This window comes from Panthera tigris, chromosome B4 (assembly GCF_018350195.1).
Source record: "Panthera tigris isolate Pti1 chromosome B4, P.tigris_Pti1_mat1.1, whole genome shotgun sequence".
Classification (NCBI taxonomy): Eukaryota; Metazoa; Chordata; class Mammalia; order Carnivora; family Felidae; genus Panthera; species Panthera tigris.
The window spans coordinates 72,456,010-72,476,638 of record NC_056666.1 but is presented as its reverse complement, the minus strand read 5'-3'; the positions used below and the strand labels follow the sequence as shown (position 1 = coordinate 72,476,638).

General features: G+C 34.1%; 1 protein-coding gene across 4 annotated transcripts in view; it reads left to right on the top strand.

Moving 5' to 3' along the window:
• The window catches only part of SCAF11 (SR-related CTD associated factor 11), a 68,270-nt gene that overhangs the window by 19,822 nt on the left and 27,819 nt on the right, over positions 1 to 20,629 (top strand). For 3 of the 4 annotated variants that reach the window (XM_042992146.1, XM_042992145.1, XM_042992143.1), the window contains exons 3-4: positions 7,347 to 7,428; positions 10,838 to 10,995. In XM_042992146.1, the coding sequence (XP_042848080.1) occupies positions 7,368 to 7,428; positions 10,838 to 10,995 (219 nt within the window). In that variant the 5' untranslated portion in view covers positions 7,347 to 7,367. Of the gene's footprint in view, positions 1 to 3,570; positions 4,780 to 7,346; positions 7,429 to 10,837; positions 10,996 to 20,629 lie in introns of those variants that run through there. The other variant, XM_042992144.1, reaches the window with a different exon arrangement.

Genomic DNA, 20,629 nt, shown 5'->3' with positions numbered 1-20,629 from the left:
GTGGTCATGTTCTTGTGTTTGTGCCTCTGTGCTATTTGTTGAGTTCTTTTTTGCTAGTCTTGCTGCTAGGCACTTTAAAAGGATTATGTGATTATGTAATTTAGTCCTCATAATGACTGGTTACTACTGTTATCCCCATTTGATAGATGAGGAAACAGGCTTAAAGATGTTAAGGTCACTCAGCTAGTAAGTGGCAGACTAGTTGAAATTTGAACCTAGACAGGTTTCTTTGTAAAACCTGTACTTGAAGGGACATTCCTGTCTCTATACTGAACAGTACTGGTGTTAAACCTCCAGCAACCAACATGTAGGTTAGGGATATTTTAAACAAAACCATGTCAGAATAGCCCATTAGAAGCAAAGAAGTGTACTTACAAAGTCTAATAAAATTATACAGTAGAAATCAGGTAGAAAAAACAAAACTTTGGGAGCATTTTGTAAGGGACTTAAAAATCAACAGTGACAGGCAGGATTGAGTTGATTATGTAGCAGAGAGACTGGAAAGGAAATAATTATTAAGGTGAAGGAGTTCATTGCCTTAACCCTACTCTGAAGTGAATTAGTTGGAGGCACTAGAGCAAATATCTGTGATAGTTTAAGCCAGAATGATAAAATTAATGTAGATAAATCAACAAAATCTCAGAGCCTTCAGGGGAGTTTTAAAAGGAACTCAAGGACAACATTGCAGAACCATTGACTCAGATGTGTAATAAGTAACTGTTGTGCCAGAGTATGGGTTGAATATGAATGTAGATAGATAGATGCCTATGCTTAAGAAAGCTTGAAGAGTTCTCTGCAATGAGGGACTGAGCCACATCTGTAAACTTTTTATGGGAAGGGCCAAAACGTAGTTCCCTTAGGCTTTGCAGAGTATATGGTTTCTGTTGTAATTATTCATCTCTGCCATTGTAGTGCAAAAGTAGCCTTGGTCAATATATAAAGGAATAAGCATGGCTGTGCTTTAACAAAACTTTATTTACAGAAATACTCAACCAGTTTTTTGACCACTGGCCTACCATAATGGATACTGTCCCTCCCTAGACATCAATAAAAAATAGCCTTCCTATGGTTTCTTCAGCTGAAAATAACATTATCAAAGGGAAGATCAAATTTTTGAGTAGATGATTGGAAGGCACTTAATGCCTTTATTTAAGACTGGAAATGGGATGGAAGATCCTGCATTTAATAGTAATGGTTCACATTTAAATGCTTATTACTGCTAGACAATGTCATGAGCACAAGTTTGCCTGACACCAGTACCCAAGTCATTAATCACTGTAATATACCACTCAGAGTACCTTACTAAATACCCGCTCTTTTTTAATTGAATTTTTTGGACAGAGGATTGAATTTGGGGACTGGTTTATCTTGGATAGAAGATTGGAAATAAAGGAGAAAGAAAAATAGAGTATCTGAGAGAGGTTCTGGGAGTCACTGGATTCTCTGAATACCTTAGCCATGTGAATCAGCGTAGTATTTATATTTAGCATCTTCATGAAGATGTCCTTGGCATAAGTATACCCAACACAGGGCAGCTCTTACTTTTTCCCAATATCCCTTTCATTCAGACCTGGCTCCCATTTATCATATCCGTGCCCTTCATAATGGCAGGATTGGGTTTGGAAGTGGGGTGGGAAATAGAGTTAAACTGCCTCATAGCCTTTCATATGCCTTCTTTATTTGTACCCAAAGGATCTGATTGTACTTTTTTTTAATAAAACTTTTTTTAATGTTTATTTATTTTTGAGAGAGAGCGTGAGTGGGGGAGGGGCAGAGAAAGAGGGAGATAGAATCTGAAGCAGGCTGCATGCTTTGAGCTCTCAGCACAGAGTCTGACCTGGGGCTTGAACTCAGGAACTGCAAGATCATGACCTGAGCCAAAATCGGACGCTTAACCAACTGAGCCACCTAGGCACCCCGCCTTTTTTTTCCTTTTTTTTAATTTTTAGAGAGCACACAGATGGGAAAGGGGCAAGGGAGAGAGAGAATCTCCCGATGTGGGTTTTGATCCCATGACCCTGGGATCATGACCTGAGCAGAAATCTAGAGTTGGATGCTCAACTGACTGAGCCACCCCCTGCCCCTGATTGTACTGTTTTGACAGAATATTAGTAGACTGGATCAATTTAGTTTTTACTCAGAAATGTTATTTTGTATTTTTTCAGTCTTGTGTTTGCCTTTGTCTTTCACTTCTGTCTAGGGAAAACAAAGAAATGGGCAATTGACATTTTTGTTACTCTTCCCTATTTTTCTGTTCTTACTAGCACTAATAATAATAATAGCCATTTATTGCATAGCAGTGGAGCTGGGATTTGAATCTAGGTCTAAGTCTTAACTAGGATGTTGATATCTTTAGATACCATGGACTTGCTTGAAGGACAGTAGGGAGGAAGCAAGAAGAGTGAGGTTTGAAGTTGAACTGGAGAGGGAAGAAATTCTGTTTTGTAGTAGATGGAAGGAAACAGGTTTTGGAAGAGAAAGAGGAGGAGGAGAAGGGAAGGATAGGAATTTTAAATGGAGCTAGCCATGGCTAAAATGTTTGGTTTCTATTACCAGGAACCTCTGGTCCCTTACCTGATTCCTTGAAACTGAGGTGCTTCAGCGACTACTATAATAGAAAATACACTGTTAGCATCTCACCTGTAACTTGAAACCATTTTCTATTATAGAGGATGGTAGTTATATCCTAGGGCTGTGCTGTACAGCACAGTAGCCAGTAACCACATTGGATTACTTAAATTTAAATTAATTAAAACCTAAATAAAATGAAAAATTTAATTCCTCAGCTGTACTAGACTCATTTCAAGTGCTTGATTGAACAATTCCCCATTGGGCAGTCCTGTTCTAGAGAACTGAACTCTCTTCTGCACTGCTGTTAACTTGAATGCACTGTAATGGCTGGCCTGGGATTCTCACTTCCATGTATTCCAAGGTTTGTGTGGGAGAATGAGTTTTGAGTTCCTGAAAACTTATTTCTATCAGTGCTTTTTTTTTTTTTATTCCATGTCTAAAAGTTGATGGCTTTTATGATAAATTTTTTAAATTAAGTCATTCTTCCTAAACTTTTTATGAACATATTTGGAGTAGTATTTCTGATACATACAGAAGCAATATATAATGAAATAAAAAGGGTAACCTGGAAGATATAATTAAGATCATTATGTTAGGGAGACACCGGGGTGGCTCAGTAGGTTGGGTGTCCGACTTCGGCTCAGGTCATGATCTCACGGCTCTCGTGGGTTTGAGCCTGGTTGAGCTGTGCACTGACAGCTCAGAGCCTGGAGCCTGCTTCAGATTCTGTCTCCCTGTCTCTATGCCCCTCCTCCACTCACATTCTGTCTCTCTCTCCTTCAAAAATAAATAAACATTAAAAAAATTTTTTTTAAAAGATTATGTTATGGATCTTGGAAAGGTGGAACCTGGAAGACACATTAAAGATTGAAATTTGTAAATTAAAGTCCTCTGAAAAGTAAACAGAATTAACTTAAAGCCAAGAATGAACAACCATTCTTTGAAATTTATTTGAGGTAAACCAAAATTAAAAGAAAATTTGGTTTAATTTATAAATAATTAATTTACCAGACTTAGCCAAACTCATAAGTAGTCTAGGTAGAATGTGACATGATTAAGAGTCATAAATAGTTAATATCATGAAATTGAGTTATATCTAACTTTTTGGGTACCCACAAGGAGGGATAGTCTTACCGACCTACAGCTTATCTCTTAGGTTTTTTTTATTGACCACAGATTTTACTGGCTTAGGACCATGAGTCTGTATTGTATTCCTATGCTCACTTTACTGGAAATTTAAAGCAAAATAGGTATTAAAAAACATGGATTCTTAGATTAAAAACTGGAATCTAGGCAGATAGAACAAATAAACATGAACAAGTTAAAAGTTTATAAGTTGTTGAACTAAAACTTGTTGACTTTTATCTAGTGAAATTCTAAAACCCTTATCATTTTGAATGAATAAACTGGTAATGTGGCATAATTATTTTAAGTTATGACAGTAGTTATTTCATGATGTATTCAAGAAGAAGCACATAACTTGTAAGAATTTGGAACACAGATTTTACAGCAGATTTCTGACTTGAGGAAGGGCAGTCTGTAACTGATAAACTGTTGCTTATGTACTTCTTTGCATGAGTTAAAATAGAGAAGACAGTATTTACTGTAAAATTTTAATTATAATTTATATATTAATATAAAAATACAAGCTTAATATTATTAAGGATGGAAATGTGAAAACAGCATAGATTAGACTATCCAATAGGACATAAATTATTTAGCTACATAAAGGAATGGTGTATTGCATCTTTTGAGAACTGACTAGAACTTTAAAATATTGTTTTAATTTTCAAATTGACATTTTATCACATTTAATTAACTCTCAACTTAAATATTTTTTATTCTTAGATACTTAGGATGCCAGGGGAGATGGTATGGTATGAATTTCCTCAAATAAAGATTATACTCAAATATAGATCATACCAGGAGCTCAGTATGCCTGTAAAATCAGTTAAGTTGGGACTTTGTCTAGAACAATGTTTCTCAGACTTTAACATAGATAATGAATCAGGTGTAAATCTTGATAAAATGCAGATTCTTATTCACTAGGTCTGGAGTGGTGCCTGAGGTATCCTGCTTTTGTAACAAGTTGTCAAGTGATAATGAATTGATGAAGTGATTCTGAATGAATATCAAGTAGAGTAACCTATGACTATCTGAATATTTTTAAAGTAATCTTCTGTCAATTCCACTGTTGTGGTTGCTCAGGTCAGAATACTTTAGAATTATCCTATAGTCTTACTCTCTAACACATACCTCGCATTCAGTCTGTCTAAAATTCTGTTGGTTGTATTTTGAAAATAGCTGGAATTTGATCACTTTTCATCACCATTGCTACTATTCTGATATAGGCCACTGTCTTCTCCCTCCCTAGATGACTAGTCTCCTTGCTTTTTCCTTGGCCACCACCTCTGCTTAAAACCTGCTACTGGCCCATGTCACTCAGAGAAGAAGCCAGTGTGTTTACCTCAGCCTTTAAGGTGTTGCATGATCTTATTACCTCTCTGTCCTCATCTGCTACTTTCCCCCTTTTTCATTCTGTTCTAACTACACTTGTCTGCTTGTTTTTCCTTGAACATATCAGACGTGCCCCCCTCCCCCTGCCTTTAGACTTTCATATTTGCTGTTCTTTTCTGCCTAGAATGCAGGTCCTCTGGGTATTCACATAATTTTCTTTCTTGCTTCTTTCAGATTGCCAGTTAAAATGTCACATTATCAGAAAAGTTTTCCCTAAATACTTTGTATGAAATAACAGCTTCTCCACTCTCTCACTTATTAACCACACTAAGTGTATATTTATTTTATAATTGTATTATTTTATTTTCCTCAGCATACTAGATATTTTAGTTTATTGTTTCTCTCCTACTTGAATGTAAAGGCAGGAATTTCTGTCTTGTTCAGTGCTATACTTAGAACACTGACTAGAGTATACCTATGGCACTCAGTAAATCTTTGAATTAAAAAAAAAAAAAAAGCCCACAAGAAAGTCTTTGGACGTCTTTCTACCTCCCTTCAGAATAGCCCATTCCATTTGAAGGTGACTGCTGACCTTCTCCTTAAGCTTTCTGTTCTTCCAGGCTGACCATTCTACTACTTTACATTTTTTGTGTATGACATAGTTTCCAAGGCTGTTAACCAGTTTAGTCCTCTTTCCTGGACATTCATCATTTTGTTGTTTCTAAACAACAGTATCAGAACTAAAACAAACGTTGCAAATGTACGCTGAGGGGGAAGTTTTCTCTTGTTTTTGACTTTCTGCCTTTATTAAGGCAGACTGTTATTAAATTTAAATTTTTTTTTAATGTTTATTTATTTTTGAGAGAGACAGAATGCAAGTGGGTTAGGGGCAGAGAGAGAGGGAGACACAGAATCCGAATCAGGCTCCCAGACTCCGAGCTGTCAGCACAGAACCCAACGAGGGGCTTGAACTCACGAGCAGTGAGATCATGACCTGAGCCGAGGTCAGATGCTCAACCGACTGAGCCACCCAGGCGCCCCTAAATTAACTTTTTAAAGTAATTCTAATCCTCACCGATTCTGGCTTTTTCATTCTACTAAAACCTCTAAATCATTCTTCTATGTTCTTATCTTCTGCTTTATAGTTGGTTTTTGAACCAAAGTATGGGTCTTTGCTTTTCTGCTTATTTAGCCTAGAAGAGAATTTTCCTGGGCAATACATACGTAATACAAAAATTACTTCATATAAATATGGGAGAATCATAACTGGTGAGATTGGGGATTTCTTGTGCCTAGATATTCCAAAATGTATTTGAACAGCTCATTGTAATAATCATGTGTCTCGCATCAATTCAAGAAAAAGTTCTGAGTTGACTTAAAAAATAATTTAACCTCATAAACTTGTTCCCCTTGACTAACAAATTAATTTCCTTCCCCATGTTTCTCATTTTGCCTCTTGTAATCACCATTTTTCTTAGTCTCTAGGCCAGCATAATCTTTGACTCCTTCCCTGTATTTATTTAGTCACCATATCTCAGATTCTTCAGTTTGCTAATTCTTTGCTTTTCCATTCACTTCACAGCCAGTTACTATAGCTATGCAAATCTCTCTGGTTCTAATCTCTCCCTGCTCTAATCCATTTCTATGCTTTGCTGGCAGATCATTCTTATAAAATATTTATTTATTTACATCACTTTTATCATTTTCAGTCTTCTTCAGAGGAATCTATTAAGGCTGGATCTAAACTTTTCAGTCATTGGAGATCATCTGTCCCTACTTGATTTACATTGTTCTGCTTATCGCTTTACTTACCCATTACTGTAGTCTTTCAGATGAACTTCTTGGCATATATTGCTCCTTAGTACACATACAGTCTCTCTCTCATACTTTTATGCACTTACTCTTCTTGTTCTTGTCAGATTGGCCTAGTTAAATGCTGTTTTATTCCTTTATACTATGTTGTACCTTAAATGCCTTAAGCTCCTCAACACACATAACCTATATTACCTTCAGTGAAAACTCCAGTTCAAATCGATCTCTTTTCCCTAAGCTCCAATTATATTTATGCCTGTACCACAAAATTTATCATTTAGTCTTTGTTGCTTAATACTTGTATAAGGTTTTTACTTGAAAGACTGTGCTTGATGGCAAAGAATATAAAAGAGTACTGGATTATCCATAAAATTTATTGCCTTGGCTTGTACTGTATTCTTTTATGTGTAAAGTAATTTCTTACAGTTCTGGGTTTTTGTTTCTGTTTTTCGTTGATATTTGGAGAAGGCAAACATAAAAATTCTCTATTTTAATTCATCCTATAGGATACCCTTTTTCAAGGAGAAATGAAGAAGAAAACTGTATATACCCTAAATGTGGGAGATCAGGAGTATGAAGACATGGAAGGTAACCTTTTGTTTTTTATAAAGCTTGCGTGTGGAAAGTAAAACTTAGGTTCTAACCTGTTCATTTGTATGCATTTCAAAATATACAAGGAATTTTTTGTTTTCACTTATTTTTATTGTTCTTAAATTCTGAAATAATCTTCCTGAATAAGAAGTGCACACATTTTTTACTCCTCTTCCCATGTCTTATTTTTGATTGGCCAAGGTGTTTGGTTTGTTTCAGCCCTTTCTTTTTCCTCTTAAATTTTTATTCCCTACTGGTCTTACAATATACCTTTTTTGGTTTTTGATGTTGAAATCTTCTTTGTTGGTTTTTAAAATAGCATTGATCTTTTCCTCTGCTTCTAAAATTAATATTTGAATATTAACTGTTAATAGGAGAAGAATTAGAACGCTTTAACTCTGATCTTTCTACTCTTGATTTATAGGTTATAGTCATCCATTATTGATTTTTTCAAGCACCACAAATTAGTTGATTTTTTTTTTTTTTTTTTTTTTAATTTTTTTTTAACGTTTATTTATTTTTGAGACAGAGAGAGACAGAGCATGAACGGGGGAGGGTCAGAGAGAGGGAGACACAGAATCTGAAACAGGCTCCAGGCTCTGAGCTGTCAGCACAGAGCCCGACGCGGGGCTCGAACTCACGGACCGCGAGATCATGACCTGAGCCGAAGTCGGCCGCTCAACAGACTGAGCCACCCAGGCGCCCCAAATTAGTTGATATTTTAATATAGATAGTGTTTGGGGGAATTTCTTCTTCCATGTCTTTTTTTCTTCCTGAGAAAGACTTTTAAGTTCTTTTAGTGAAAGTATGTTGGTGGTAAACTTTAAACTTTTTGTATTTATTTTATTTTTTTCAAAACTGTTCAAAGATAGATATATAATTCTGGATTGATTTGTTTCTCTTAGCACTTCGAAGATATTATTTAACCATTTTCTGGTTTTCTTTTCTTGCTATCAAGAAATCTCTTTTCAGGCAGACAGCTTCTCCTCTGCTGTCCGGTCTGCTGCTCCCTTGGGGTGTATTCAGTAAACCTCTATCTCCTTTGTTCTGCCCTCAGCTGAATCCTTTCACTGCCTTTGCCACTGGCTTCTACCCAGTCATTGCCCCAAATTTGAGGGCTCCCATCTGATTGGACAGACACCTCGTTTAGACACCACAGGAACCCTAAAGACATGACGAAAGAAGCTGGCAGCACACAATTCCTTTTAAAGCTGGCTAGATCCTGTATTTCCCTATAAAACCCCCCAGTCTCTTCCTCAGGGCAGCCTTGAAGGTTTTTTGAAGTCTTAGACTGCTGCAGCCTCCTTTGCCTGCCAAAGTAATAAACTATTTTCCTTCTTTATAAAAAAAAGAAAAGAGAAATCTCTTTTCAGCCTAATTGTCAGTCCCTTATAGATGATCTGTCCATTCCCTCATTTGGCTTTTTAAAGTTTATTTATTTTGAGACTGAGCATGCACATGTGCCCAGAGGAGGGGCAAGAAAGCTGGAGAGAATCCCAAGCAGGCACACTTGGGGCTCAGTCTCATGAACTGTGAGATTATGACCTGAGCTGAAATCAAGAGTTGGATGCACCTGTGGACCCCACATTTTACTTCTTAGATCTTTTTTTTAAAATTTTATTATTTATTTTTTTAAATTTACATCCAAATTAGTTAGCATATAGTGAACAATGATTTCAAGAGTAGATTCCTTAGTGCACCTTACCGATTTAGCCCATCCTCCCTCCCACAACCCCTTTCTTCTTAGATCTTTTTATCTTTGATGTTGTACTGATTTGCTACATTTTTTCTGGCATGGATTATTTTTATTTTTCTTGTAGCATACCTATATGTCCTTCATCTTTTAGATCTTTTTTGTTTACTTTCTCCTTTCTCAGCCATTACTGCTTTAACTATGCATATTCTTTATTGTCTTCTGGGCTTCAATTAGTGTGTTAGACTTTGTTCTGACCTCATTTCACACTCTCCTTTCTCCTTTTATGTCTCTTACTTTTCTCAAATTTCTTCCAGTTCACAAATATTCTTTCCTTCTGGGTCTACCATGGTGTTTAATTATTCTGTGTGGTATTTGAAAATTCTTATATTTGAAGCCAATGGGTATCTAAGTACATTTATAGTTAATAAGTATAATATATAAAATATTAATATAAAAAATAAATCTAAGTAAATTCTTATTTCTGCTGATTCTTACTCAAGGCAACTTATTTTGTTTGGTTTGGTATTGTTTGATTATGAACTCACATTTGATAAATTTTATCTCTAGAATTCTGAGGGCCTAATAAGGAATGTTTTTCTTCAGAGGATTTGTATTTGCTTTTCCCTGAAGCCATGTTTTACTTTAGTCCCGTTGGGGATCTTAACTTAATATTAAAGTTTCTTAGGATCAGTTCCCCTATCTGGGTTGGTTGTAAGGGTTAGTCTGTAGATATGAACACTAATATGGACACTTGCTCCCAGGATAATCCCCATTTTTCCATTTGCTTTGTGTACATTGTTTGCATTTAGCTGACCATTTCTTTATTTTTGTTTCATTTTATGTTGAACCTTGGAGTTTCCTTTAGTTTTGAGCCAACAATGGATACTCTTGTAGGTTTAATTGCTGGTGGGCATTTAGATTAGTACAAACTGTAAGGGATGTAATTTGACAGTATCTATTCAAATTACAAATGTACATACATGTTGATGTAGCAATTTATTTTTTAGAAATTTATCTTGTAGATATGCTGTTAAAAATGTGAAATGACAGTTTTTCATCACAGCATTGTTTGTAATAGCCAAAGGTGGAAAACAAAGAGAATGTCCATCAATAATAGGTTAAAACAGAAAAATGCAGACTAGTGTGTATAGTGGTCTAGTATTTGTATGAAGAAGGAACTTTAAAAGGGCATGTTTTAAGAGTTGCTTGTCTATGCATTAAAAAAGAAAAAGGTCTTTGGAAGAACATGGAAGAACTTAATAGTTGTTACTTGTTGCATTCAGTGGGACTGGATGCATGGAGTAGAGCTTTAAAAGGGCATGTTTTAAGAGTTGCTTGTCTATGCATTAAAAAAAAAGGTCTTTGGAAGAACAGGGAAGAATTTAATAGTTGTTACTTGTTGCATTCAGTGGGACTAGACGGATGGAGTAGATTTGAATGGGAGATTTGTCACTGTAACATTTTTTTGCTTGAAGGTTTTTGAACCATGTTACTATTACTTATTTTAAAATTAATGAAAAATTCTTTTTACTCCCCTATTAAAAAAGCATAAATAAGTAAATGTTGAAGGTATTATGCTCAAGGAGTATGTTTATCTAATTACTTTGTAGTAGGAGGGCCCCTTAGAATATCTAGTTCTGGTTACTGCCACAAACATATGTCATTTGGTCTGGAGAACTTGAAAGCATATGTGACTGCTTTACTTTATAGGTGAAGAAAACAAAGATAATACTGCTACCACTGGTCTGTTGTACAGTGAAGCTGACAGATGTCCTATATGTCTTAATTGCCTATTAGAGAAAGAAGTTGGTTTTCCAGAAAGCTGTAATCATGTCTTTTGCATGACCTGTATTCTTAAATGGGCAGAGGTGAGTATGGCAGTAAATTAAATATTACTGTATTTTAGTTCCCTAACATGGTATCATTCCACCTAGAGTTGGTAATGCCTTTTATAAATTATTTCATAGTAACGTATTTTCCCCTTACTGTGGACAAATTTCCTTGTATTATTCAAATTCTGTTAGTATATTTTCTTCTAGTTTCTTTTTTACACATATTTTTTGTTCTTTATAATTAGATTTTAAGTGCATATCTTTAAAAAAATCTTATGGGAATAATAGATTAAATTTTTTCTCTTTGGTAGAAATGCAGTAATTCATACATGGTGTATTTGACCCTCTTGGGATAATACTGCTTATTACTAATATTACCTTCTACCTGTTTTATGCTTTGTATTTTTCAGAGAATTTTGTTGTTGTTTATTTAATTTAGGTAGAGAAAGGGTGGAGGGAAGAGAAGGAGAGAGAATCCCAAGCAGGCTCTGTGCTCTTAGTGCAAAGCCTGATGCAGCTCTCGAACTCACGAATTGTGAGATCATGACCTGAACCGAAACCAAGAGTTGGACGCTTAACCAACTGAGTTATCTAGGGGCTCCTTTGAGAGAATTTTTAAATAGATTATTTGATTTCTTCTTATATCAGCTTTGTGGAATAAGAGCAGATGAAGTAGTGTCCTTAGATTTCACAGATGAGGAACTTGAATTTTGTGTTCCTAGAACTTGACCAGGATTTCATAGCTTAAAGAGGCAGAGGTGAATTTAGAACTGTATTTTCTGATACCATTTTTAATATATTGTGAACTAATTTCAGAGTCTGAGTTAGAGACATTACTGAGATTCTTCATAGATAGATAGTAAGTGATTAAGAAACAATACATTTTAGGCTTACAGGGTATTATGTTGACTTAGTTCAGGCCAAGTAGATTATGGTACTGGTACCTTGAAGATGCATTATAAACCCCATTGTTATGAATTGTGAAGTAAAAATTTATTGTCATAGGAATCATGCTATATTTTTGAGTTAGTAGTTTTTCAGTGTGTAAAAATGAGATAAGGAGATGAATCTCAAAAATATTTTTAGCAGTAGTTGCATTCAAATTGTTTGATGTCCCTATAAGCACATTGGAATTAATTGCTTATTACATAGTTGGGGTTTTCAGAGTTCTGTGTTTTACTTACATTTTCATTAATAGTGTAGAAAGGAGAAGGTAACTGTATACTGACTCTGTGACCTAGTTCTGGAAGGAGGAAAAAAGATTTGTTATACCAGTTGAATTCATAGTATACTTGGAAACAGCTCTAATTAGGTTAAAGCCTAAACTGTTCTTGGCAAGAAGGGACTAAGGAGAGGTACAAATGTATTTTGGGAAAAATATATTGAGTTTAATTTAATTATTTAATATAATAATAAATCTCCATGTATTTGTAAGGGGCATTGACTAATGAAATAGGAATGCATATTTTTCTCTGCCACCAAATTAAAGATTTAATGTACCTTGGTTTGCTCTGTGATTAAGTATTTTAAAACTAGACATTTTGCTTCCAGTAGAGAAGCAACATTATGAGATGGGTAGAAGGTTTCAATTCAGTGCTTTTATAAGATTGTATTTAGTGATCACATAATTGTAAGGTTCAGCAGCATAGTCTGAGTATGTGCTTTTCTCTTTGAAATTGGAATGTATCAAATAGACCTGATTCTTTATCCTTATACTCTACATGCATCTTTAACACAGTCATGGTGTTTATCATGGTGTACACGCTCCAGTTTTCTTTAGGGTATATATCTAGAAGTGGAACTACTAGTAGGTTGTGGACTGTACATATATTCAACTCCACTAGACAGTCCTAAACTTATCTATGTTTTTAACTCTTGTTGAATGTTTTTAAGTTGAAAATACTTGATAACGTAGTGTTGCAATCAACACTTTTCTTACATGTAATATTTTCTTTCTTTTGTGTTACTGCTTTGGATAGAAACATTTTGCTGAAGCCAAATTGCATCCATTTCTTTCTTTCTTCTTTCTTTCTTTCTTTCTTTCTTTCTTTCTTTCTTTCTTTCTTTCTTTCTTTCTTTCTTTCTTTCTTTCTTTCTTTCTTTAATGTTTGTTTATTTGTGAGAGACAAAGTGTGAGTGGGGGAGGAGCAGAGAGAGAGGGAGACACAGAATCCAAAGCAGGCTCCAGGCTCTGAGCTGTCTGCCAGAGCCTGACACAGGGCTTGAACTCACAGTGAGATCATGACCTGACCCGAAGTCAGACGTTCATCAGACTGAGCCACCCAGGTGCCTGGAAATTGCTTTTATTTTACTTTTTTGAAAGTTTATTATTTTGAGAGAAAGAGCATGTGCATGGGGGAGAGGCAGAGAGAGAGGGAGAGGAATCCAAAGCAGGCTCCAGGCTCAGCGTGGAGCCCAATGTGGGGCTCGAAACCAGCACCATGAGATCATGACCTGAGCTGAAATCAAGAGTTGGTTGCTTAACTGACTGAGCCACTCAGGTGCCCCAAAGCCAATTTGCTTTTAGAAGAAAGTAGGGGGAGGAGTGCCTGGGTGGTTCAGTCAGGTAGGCATATCCGACTCTTGGTTTCAGCTCAGGTCATAATCTTGAGGTTCCTGGGTTGAAGCCCTGAGTCAGGCTCTGTGTTGACAGCGAGGAGCCTGCTTGAATTCTCTCTCTCTCTCTCTCTCTCTCTCTCTCTCTCTCTCTCTGCCCCTAGCCTGTTCAAATGCTCGCTCTCTCTCTCTCTCTCTCTCAAAATAAATAAAAAAAAAAAAAGTAGGGAGAGGCGGCAGGGTAGTTGTGGTATTGTTTAAACAAAAGTGATTTACCTTGGAAGCAGAGAATAACCAGAGAATGTTCTGAATTATTTCATTGTCCCTAATTGGGATAGCAGCCATCATTAAATTGAGCAGTAACAAGAGCACAATCCAATAAATTATTCATTATAAATAATAAATGAATATTGGTTAACAAAATCACTTAGGCTTTGAATTAAATTTTCTGTTTGAATCTTTTACTGGTATGATAAAAATTGGATGTGTTTTGAAGTATATATGTACTTTGACAAATAGAATCAGTTCTCAGATTCACTGGTGTTTTGTTTTGTTTTTTTCATGGCCATTATTTGTTAAGCTCTCTCCTCTCGTTTCCCTTAGCTGCCTTCTGTTTTTAAGGAGATGCATGCAGTTTACTTTGGACTTCATGATTAGGATATGTATATCTGTATTCAGATTCTTGTAACCAGCCAGGCCCTATACAAAGGCTTTTTAAAATACTCTTTCATTAAATTACCATGTCAGTGTTTATTTGATATTCAAGGGAAGGATTCTGAACTCTGATTTTTTGCTAAATACTTCAAGGGATAGCCAGAAATGAAAATAATTTTTAAAAATTGATCCGTTGTTTAAATTTTACCGATGTTCCTTTTTAGTAATAAGGTAGAAATCAAAGTGAGTTTTACAGTTAAAAATCTACATAATAAGAAAATGGTACAAAATGTATTGAGAATCATCTTCCTAGCTTATGTGTCTTTTAGAAATTGAGCTGAGCTAGCTGAAATTTGTACTTCAGGTTCATTGAGATATGATTCAGAATGGATATCAAGAACCAAAAAGAGGGACTCATTTATTTACTTTCACCTTAATATTTTAGGCATTGAAGAAATTCTCCTCTGTAATTAACTGAAGGTAGTGTAGTGTATTTATTTCAGACACCCTCCTGAAATTTTTCATGCTCCTAAAATACCCTATATCCAAAGTCAAATGTAGCTTTAATCTTTTCATGCTCTAAAATTTTGGCTCTGTGGTTATTTAATACAAAAGCCACGTAAGGACTTTAAAGTGATCAAGTAACTGAGCTTAGTCTGTAGGTATTTTACATAGTTCACCTTACTCAGGGCAGAAAGATTGAAGATAATGGAACCTGTGGTGGCCTTCATGGCCCATAACGTAGTTTCCTGCCCTTGGGGACACTAGAATAAGTTGAAATTAAGCATGTCCACTATGACCATGTTTAATTTCAAGGAACTCTATTGGTTTGTAAAATAATAATGATAATGATGTAGAAATAGAATATTGAACTAAACAGTAATTGACACTTGAGGGAAGTTGAAATTTTTATTAGTTTAAAGCATTAGTATTAGAGCTGAGAAATCTGAAACTAAACAAGACCTTTGAAGTGATAAAATATGTATAGAGCAATACATTAAAGTTAAGCAGCCACTCAAAAAGTTATTTTATCTAAATTATCTACCTATATTTTACTTATATTATATATCTTACCTGTGTTATACCAGTACAGTCTAAGCATATTGACAGTTTTTACTTTGTGCATAAGTTTAACCTTGATCCTCTGAGTTTGCACATTTTAAAGTAGATAATTAGAAAGGTGAAGGCTAGAGAAGAAGTCTACACACGACTGTAGTAGTGACAGCTGATCATAACTGTGATTTTCTATAGACAGTAAGATACCTTTTCCACACACACACTGGTTGAGAAAATAGGATTTATTATTTGGCGGATTGCCGAGAAGTTAAAATTTTTGGCCCTAAAACAGTTAAAGTTTAAGGCCTTGGAAGCATTTCATGTTTGAAGTATTTAAGAGTTTTTATTATCCTGTTCAAAGGGACACACAATATATGTGATTAGGAGGTTCTGATTACCCACTGGGTTTTTTTTTTTTTTTATCTGTAAAGTAATATAAAATATTTCCCTTACCTTGTAAATATTTTTTTAATGTGATTAACTTTCCTGCTATAAGCAAATTATCCTTGTTCAACTTATTTATCCCAGTCCTGCATTTCATACCAAATGCTGACAGCTTCAGTTTGAGAAAGTAAGGTTAATGAAACCAAAATTGGACAACTGGCAAAGGTATGTTTTCTTTTGTGAGGCTAGAAATGAAGAGAGTCTTACTGCGATGAGTACAGTTCTTGAAGAAGTCAGACGACAGTATTCAATGCAGTCGGGTGAGGAATATATTTTTGAATTAATAATACATAACAAAAAATCAGAATATGAACAGTTAGTTGACTTATATCCTGACTACTGATGTGTTTTATATACAGATGTTCTTTTATGCAGTGAGGAGAAATTTACACATTGTGGTAATTAGAATACTTTTAAATAACATAATCAGCAAAGCTTTAATTGTCTGGATTTCTTCAGTTTCTCCTGGAATTTTAATTTTTCTCTATTCCTAAACCTATGTTATGTAGTTCTCTGTGAACAAGAATTTAAACATCTGTGGAAGAATACTGTTAGTCCTTATCTTTTAAAATTTGTAAAGCATTGTCAAATACATCATTTCATTCAATTATTACAACTCGTGCAATTGGTGATTCAGGACTGTCTACCTTCATACTTAAAGTGGATAAGAGAGGTTGCTAGTTTTGAGCCCTCCAGAACTTGGATTTGTGACTAATTATTCCAAATCCCCTATGGTTTTCACCTTGTGGATTAATCCTTTGGTAAAAACCTTTGATAGAGCAAAGACTATTTTTTACATTTGAACACATTTTTTAATGTGAACACTCATTATCTAAAGTGAACACTCATTATCTAAAGCATAAATGTAATACATTTTCATTTAATACTGTTTTTACCAGTTGGGTAAATTAATGTGTATTTTTGTATAGCCTAGCTTTAAATGTTAGAATTTGAAAATGATTTATATGGGTAGTTTATGGAATTTTCTATTTTATTTTTCTAGAAAAAGAAAGTATTAACTATTACATGTAAAAAGAAGTTAGAATTAAAAGTTATTCTTACCCAACTGTTGTGTCTTATGAAGGGGTTCCTTTTGAGTAGTTAGATAAAATGCTTTCTTGGTGTTAATTTTTGTCACTGACAGTCATTTGTCCTTTAGGAATACATTCTGAGAGTTGTTAAAAAAAAACCTACAGTTTTACTAATTATGGATTGACAAGGATGTATTGAAAGAAGTAGTTAATTGTGATAGGGAACATGTAGTCTGACTACAGGTGAGCACTTTCTTTGGAGGTCCAGGCTAGGTATATTGGCACCATCAACAAGAAAAATAAGTTCTTGTAAACAGATTTAAAATAAGCCTCTAATATTATGCATTCCTAAATCATCTTTATTTGCTTTTGAACTGTAGTTTTATATAACATGCTCTATTTGTTAGAAGGAAAGATAGATTTTCTAGAGATTCCCATGAACAGACAAACCTACTTAATAAGCATAGGTACTGAGATTTAGTCCTTAAGCACTTATCTTTAACACTTGCTTCTCTCTCTCTAGGAGGGGCTATCTGTAGGCAGCCTTTGTGATTGAGGATAGAGCAGCAACAGGAAGCAAGAAATATTAGAAATCAAGAATCCTGAATTCCAAATAAGGAAGGTTTCCTGTTCTTACATTTAAATATGGGTTTGTCTGAGCTGGGAATTTACAACGCTTCAGAATACTAGGGTATGTTTTACTGAAATCATTAGGAAGATTTTTTTTCCTAGCAAAATTGCCTACTTAACTGATACAGCCTTAGTACAGAGCATTCACAATAAAATGTATGCTCTGTTTTTTAATACATATTACGGTGTAAAGCAGTGATCATATTCTATTAATTTTGTAGCTGTATCACAAAATTGAATGGTGATTGAATTACTTTATGAAACTAAATTAGATACTTACAAAGTATTGAAATGAGAGTCATATTGGTTGAAATAGGTGATTAATTGAAGACTAATTTTGATTGTATATGAGGAATAAAAATGGCGAATAATCATGGGGTTTTTATTTTGGTTGTATATAAGGAAAACAAAATTTGGGATAATTTTCTTCAAAACTAAAATCACATTTTTTAAGCACAATTAAGTATATTCAAAATTTTCTACTTTAGTTTAAATGTGTATTTTCAAAAACCTACAACTTAAAAACAAAATTAGTTATGTTAGTAACAAACTATGAAAGCTAAGTAAAATATCTGACATTTTCTGAATTGGTATCTGCTGGATTATAAGCGTGAAATACCCTTGGGACTGTCTTAAAAGTAAGACGGTATAAACCATTTTCAAAAACCTGTTTGTAAATTTTATTTACAAAAATTAACAAAAATTTACAAAAATTAATGTGTAATTTTATTAATACCTGCCAATGATGGTGTCTTTGAACTTTGCCATGTTAAGGTAGCCTTGTACTTTTGTTATAGTATACATTAACAAAAAAATTAAAGATCCTCTTAATTTTTAAAAATATGTTTTGATTTCTTTTTCATTCTTCTTTAGTCTTAATTTATTGAAGTATTCAATGAAGACTTGAGGATAACTGAATTTCTTTTCTGTTTCCCCTCTGAAATGTTTTGTTAAACTCTTCTAAGGTCAGAAAGGTATACCATCATTTCTCAACAGCCATTGTAAATGTACTTTGTCTACTATAGGTAGCTTGTTTTCTGACATGTGCTTTCCTTAACTGAGGAGGATAACTTGGTTTTCAGCATTTTTTCCGATGGCTGAGCCTGAGCCAAAGAAAACCTATTTACTTATTTTCTAGTAGCAACTAGATTTAGAAACTTTAAGTATATACAGATTGTGATAATATATATCAGTGGTTTTCCAACTACTTTTTTCTGTTTTCTTTCATTTTGTAATAGCAGTAGAACCCTTTCTTCAGATGAAACCTGAAACAAATCTGTGGCAGTTATGCTTAAGGGAAAAAAAGAACAAAAACAAAATCTTACTCAGAACCCCATTATTTGAAACAGATCAAAATGGAATGGCTCAGGTTGAAACTCTTAGTTTGAACACTAAAGGCAAGAGTGCCACTTACTGATGTCATCCGAGAAAATTTAATAAGAAAATAAGGTTATGCAATTTCAGAGTTTCTGAACGATTGGGTGCATCTGATATAGAGTAAATTTCTTGAACACAGTGGCTTTCTTTAGATCTTAGTGTTACAAATTGAAATAGATATAGTAAAATGAAACATTTTAATTTCCATGTATGCCATGAACTTTGCAAACCCAACAGAAAATCATTAAGAACTCCTGTCTCTCACATGCATGTATAATAATACATCATATTGTATTATCATTTTTGTTAATAAACCAATCTTTTGTTGTTGTTCAGTGAAGTTAGTTGATATTTAGAAGACTTTACCCAATGCTTAATGTATGCCATACACTTCTAAAGTAATTCCGTTGATTCCCTTAAGAACTTCAGAGATAAGTTCTGTTATCCCCATTTTCACAAATGAGGTAACCGAGATACACAGAGTCTGTGTAACTTGCTTAAGGTTATACATTAGGGCAAGATTTGAAAGTAGACAGCAATCCAGAGCTTCTGTACATCTTTCTTAATGGTTTTTTTTTTTTTTAAACATTGAAGGAAGCAAAAAAACATGAAGGAAGCATTGTTTTATCTTTTTATGAATGTTTATCTAAATTTACCTTTGAAATAGAAATAAGTATACTCTGAAACTTTGGTTATTTATAAGAAGTATGTGAAAGGTTTTACTTTTAAATATTCTTTTTAATTATAAACATATTAATATAACTTCTAGTTTAAGAAATTTCATATAGTAAATGCTAATGTAAACATTCACATTGTCAAATTCTTTGAACTAGAATTGCTATTTGCAGTGCAGTTTTTAAAAAGATATGGACAGCTTTATATCACTACTTGTTGCAAAGCTTCTTATGGTTGTTTTCTGTAGGGAAAGTAATAGCATCCTAAATCCATAGTACTTGGAACTAAGCTGAGCTGGCTTCTACCAGTCTGAACCGATTTAATATAGTAAGGTCACATTTCCTAATTCAGATGTGGTAAAGCATTTTTTCAAGGCCTACTTACTTAACAGGAAAGAAAAATTACTTTTTAGCACAGTAGTAAAGTAACTCAATTTATATTTTGGCTGCTCTCAAAGTGATTCACAGACTTTGTGAAAATGTATTCTATGACTAGAGGCAACATTTGTCTGATCTATCTGAACTTGTATAAGCATATCTTGATATCTTCCAAGGTCCAGAAAGGCAAAAATCACATTTTTCACTAGGGAACATAAGATAATTTGTCAAAATTCCATTACTATCTTGTGGTCTTTTAGAGTATTGCTAATTACATTGTTAAAATCCTGTTTTACTTTTGTAATCGTGTGTAGTAATGTCACCTTTTGGTATTTTCATATTGTAGAGAATCTTCCCTCCTGCCCTAGTGGACAATATACTCCATTTTAAATTATTTAAATAAGATTTTTTTTTATATTTAAGGTAATCTTTACACCCAACGTGGGGCTCAAACTTATGAGCCTAAGATCAAAAGTTGCATGTTCTACTGACTGAGCCAGCCAGATGGCCCTTAAATTATTTAAATAATATAAACCTATACAAATATTTAAATAGTATTAACAGAGAAACACTTAATAGTTGATACACATTAATTTTGAAAGTACAGGAAAATACTATTTTTATCAAAATAAAGTTCATTTAGAATCAGAGTGATCAAAAGACAATTTTCCTTAATCTATAAAGAATGCCTACATTTCTATTTGAAAAAGACCAGCAACCTAAAAACAAGGTTAGGCAAAGGGCGTGAATAAACAATTTAAAGAAAAGGAATTTTGAAAAGCCCTTAAAAATAGGAAAATATGCTCAATCTTACTTATAAAAAAGGAAATGTAAATTGAAACTGTTACAGCATATCGTGCTATTAAGAAT